The sequence below is a fragment of the Nannobrachium achirus genome (assembly GCF_963921795.1).
Source record: "Nannobrachium achirus genome assembly, chromosome: 16".
In the NCBI taxonomy this organism is placed as follows: domain Eukaryota; kingdom Metazoa; phylum Chordata; class Actinopteri; order Myctophiformes; family Myctophidae; genus Nannobrachium; species Nannobrachium achirus.
The window spans coordinates 14,782,846-14,786,067 of record NC_137823.1 but is presented as its reverse complement, the minus strand read 5'-3'; the positions used below and the strand labels follow the sequence as shown (position 1 = coordinate 14,786,067).

General features: G+C 46.2%; 1 protein-coding gene across 1 annotated transcript in view; it reads right to left on the bottom strand.

The window, feature by feature from the left end:
• Positions 1-586: 586 nt before the first annotated feature.
• The window catches only part of LOC308300298 (transcription factor SOX-11-like), a gene marked incomplete at both ends in the record, with an annotated part of 4,795 nt that continues 2,159 nt past the window's right edge, over positions 587-3,222 (bottom strand). The window contains 2 exons of the mRNA XM_080744116.1: positions 587-881; positions 1,624-1,851. Coding sequence (XP_080600242.1) covers positions 587-881; positions 1,624-1,851 — 523 coding nt within the window. The remainder of the gene's footprint in view (positions 882-1,623; positions 1,852-3,222) is intronic.

The window sequence follows — 3,222 nt, the reverse complement described above, 5'->3', positions numbered from 1 at the left end:
GGTCCTTGACGTGAAAACGTTTTGAGACTTAATCCTGGGAGGGTGGAAACGAAATGTAGTCAATTCTCCCTGCTGTCGTTGAGTTTGTTCATTTCCAGCAGAATGGGAACCAGAAAATCCCCACAGATCCATTTGGAGAACGGAATCGGAACGGGAACCCATCAAATCTGTCAATGATCGATCGGGCTGCGTTGTCGAACGGGATGGGAAGCACGGATACGGTTGTCCTGGACTGCTGTAACCTGAACTTTAACAGAACCCTGCTAAGTTTTGTTCTTTCCCTCATTAAAACCAGAACCACCCCTGGAAGGGGCAGGTATGGCATAAATAAAACTCATATAAAATAAGGATAGATGACCTACGAGCTCACAACCTTGTAGATCGGCCTTTTTAGGAGAAAAGAAAATTGAAATGATAAAGTTCTGAGTTCAGGGTTCTCCCCAGAACCCCCTCCTGAGTGTTTATGGAAACTAAATCCAAGAAAGAACCCGAGAAACGTTACGGCCACGCCTCGCGGGAAACGGCTCGTTATCGGGGGAAGAGGGGAGAAAAGAAAAGTTTTACATCCATCCGTCCGTCCGTCCGTTCAATAGGTGAACACCAGGTCGGAGAAGCGGTCCCCGGCGATCATCTCGCTCAGTTCGGGCGTGCAGTAGTCCGGGAAGGAGAAGTGGGACCCCGTCGCCGCCCCCAGGGAGCGGTACCCGCCTCCCTCGCCGAACGACAGGTCCAGGTCGCGGTCCACGAAGCCCAGGCACAGGTTGGCCCCGTCCATCATGTGCTCCACCAGCACCGAGCCGTTGAGGTTCACACTGAGGTCCAGCAGGAGGTCCTGAGAGGAGGAGGACGAGTCCTCCGAGGACGAGGATACCGACGCACACCTAGAGGACGGAGATGATGACAGTGTTAATTGCGTGGACTAAGACTAAAAGACTAAACGACTACAAGATTTTGATAGTTTGTTGATAAGACTAGACTAATAGCAAGCACCAAATTTTGCACAAAGTTTCCTCTGGACCTACTTTTTCCAAAAAGCAAGTTAGCCACTCAATTAAAAACAAATAGGGTTGGGGTCCCGTTGACTTTCTATACAGTAAAATAATACAACAAAATAAATCTGCTTTAAGTAGCAAGTGAGGGGTCAAACTAGGGGTTTTTCATGAGCCTGAATCCAATGCAAGCATTTGTCTTGCACGAAAAACATTCCTTGGGCTAGAAAGGCCCCCACAAAAGCGTGAAAACCACGGTGAAAAGTGATGACTCATCACTAAACTTTGTGCAACACTCTTGTATGACGGGGGCCTTAATTTAGGAAGAAAACATACACATTTGAAACTTGGAGATACATGGTTTCTGCCTGACACTGACGACACAGCAACAGTTTTATTTTTGTATTTTTTGAATAAATATTTGATTCGATACGTTCATTTTTTTATCATACCTTTTATCATGTCATTTCTGGTTGGCTTTTAGGCTTTCGCTGAGTAAAGTCTACTAGGTTTTAAGACAACTGTATATTCGTTTGCGTAAACAAAAGTAAATAAAATAAAATAGATCCTGCTACTTTTGGAAAGCGTATAATAATTGCTATCAGTGCGAAGGTGCAAAAACACAGTGCCTTACCGGTGTGGACGTCTTGAATCCAAGTGGTCAGAGGAGAAGGACACAGACGGAGACCTGAAGAATGACGATGTCGTTGTTGTGGTCGTTGTGCTGGTGACGTTCTTGGCTTGGTGGAGGCGCTTGGAGACGGGCGCGCCCCAGTGCGTGTCCTCGTACATGCTGCTCTCGGGGCTGGGCTCGCCCGTGGCGCTGAGGGTCGGGCTGGCCGGGACCTTGGCCGCGCTGACGCTGTTTGGTACAAAGGGGTGGAGAGGAATTAGTTTGGTACACAGGGGCGGAGATGAGTTGGTTACATTTTACGCAGTTAGCAGGGCTTGACATTATGGCTTGTCCTGTTGTCCGGGACAAGTAATAAATCCTTCCGGACAAGTTCATTCAAAATGTACTTGGTTTCACTTTTTCTATGACGCTCCTAGCAGCTTTGTACTGTTTGCAGACTATGGACTGGTGATACCATGGAGTGGAGGGAGCAAGGGGGGTCATTAGCAGTCATTTCTAATTCAATGTCTGATTTTTATCCGGACATGTGACTTTTGTGCCCAGAAGTGAATGGGAAATGTACTTGTTCAAAGGACAAGTGTCTCAAAAGTTAATGTCAAGCCATGGTTAGTTACTATACCACCACTACTACACCGCCCTGCTGAGCAGTCTGGCCCACGAGGGGCAGAGGAGCCGGTCTCCTGTTCCTGTAGCACAGTACTTCTCCAAAACATTTCAGGTCGAGACCCGAAAGACAGATTAGACCTTTGCCCGAGACCCAAACTAGGGAAAACTGCAGATCTACGTGCAAGCGCACAACATGTAGCTTCGTGCCACGTTGCAAGCTTGTAGATTGTCCATTTTCTGGGGACTGGGGACCTCCAGGGGTCCTCGAGGGAGTTCCAGGGGGTCCCCAGCTAAAAGATAGTTAGGAATCAAATGGACCCCTAGATTGGTCTGTAACTCCCGGGTGCATTTGGTTTAATGTGTACACTCTGAGTTAAATTAACATTGATTTTACAATATAAATTGGAGTCTCAGTGATGGAAATGCCATTAAATTAAATGGGGGCCTGTAGCCTAATGCATGTCAATGTGATGAGGGTCCCTGGCATATCTTTTCAAATGGGCGTCCACGGGCTGATAAGTGTCAATTTGGGGGTCCTTGACATGAAAAAGGTTTGAGAACCACTGCTTTAAAGGGCTGGAGATGCACAGGGAGACCCCTGTTACTGACAATCGTTAGACTACCATCACAATATATAGTGCTTTTACTTGAAAAAATAAAATAGCACAAAAACATATCACTATCAGTAAAATCCTTGAAGAAGCATCAAAGCAAAGGATTAAGCCTCAATTTGTGGATGTTCTTCAACTAGTGGGCTGTAAGCAACAATACTCGAGTACAGTTATTGGCTGCAATAGTGGGTCTCAAATGCAGGTCTGGGGACCCCCATGGGGTCACTGGTAGGGTCCCAGAGGGTCACCCCAACAAAATGAGTTAATATGACGTAAAAAATAAGTTTAGCCACTCAGCTATTCAAAAATAGCAGAATTTCAAGAGGAATATTAATTCAACATTTTAACAACACATACAAATACATATTCATTTGGGGGATCC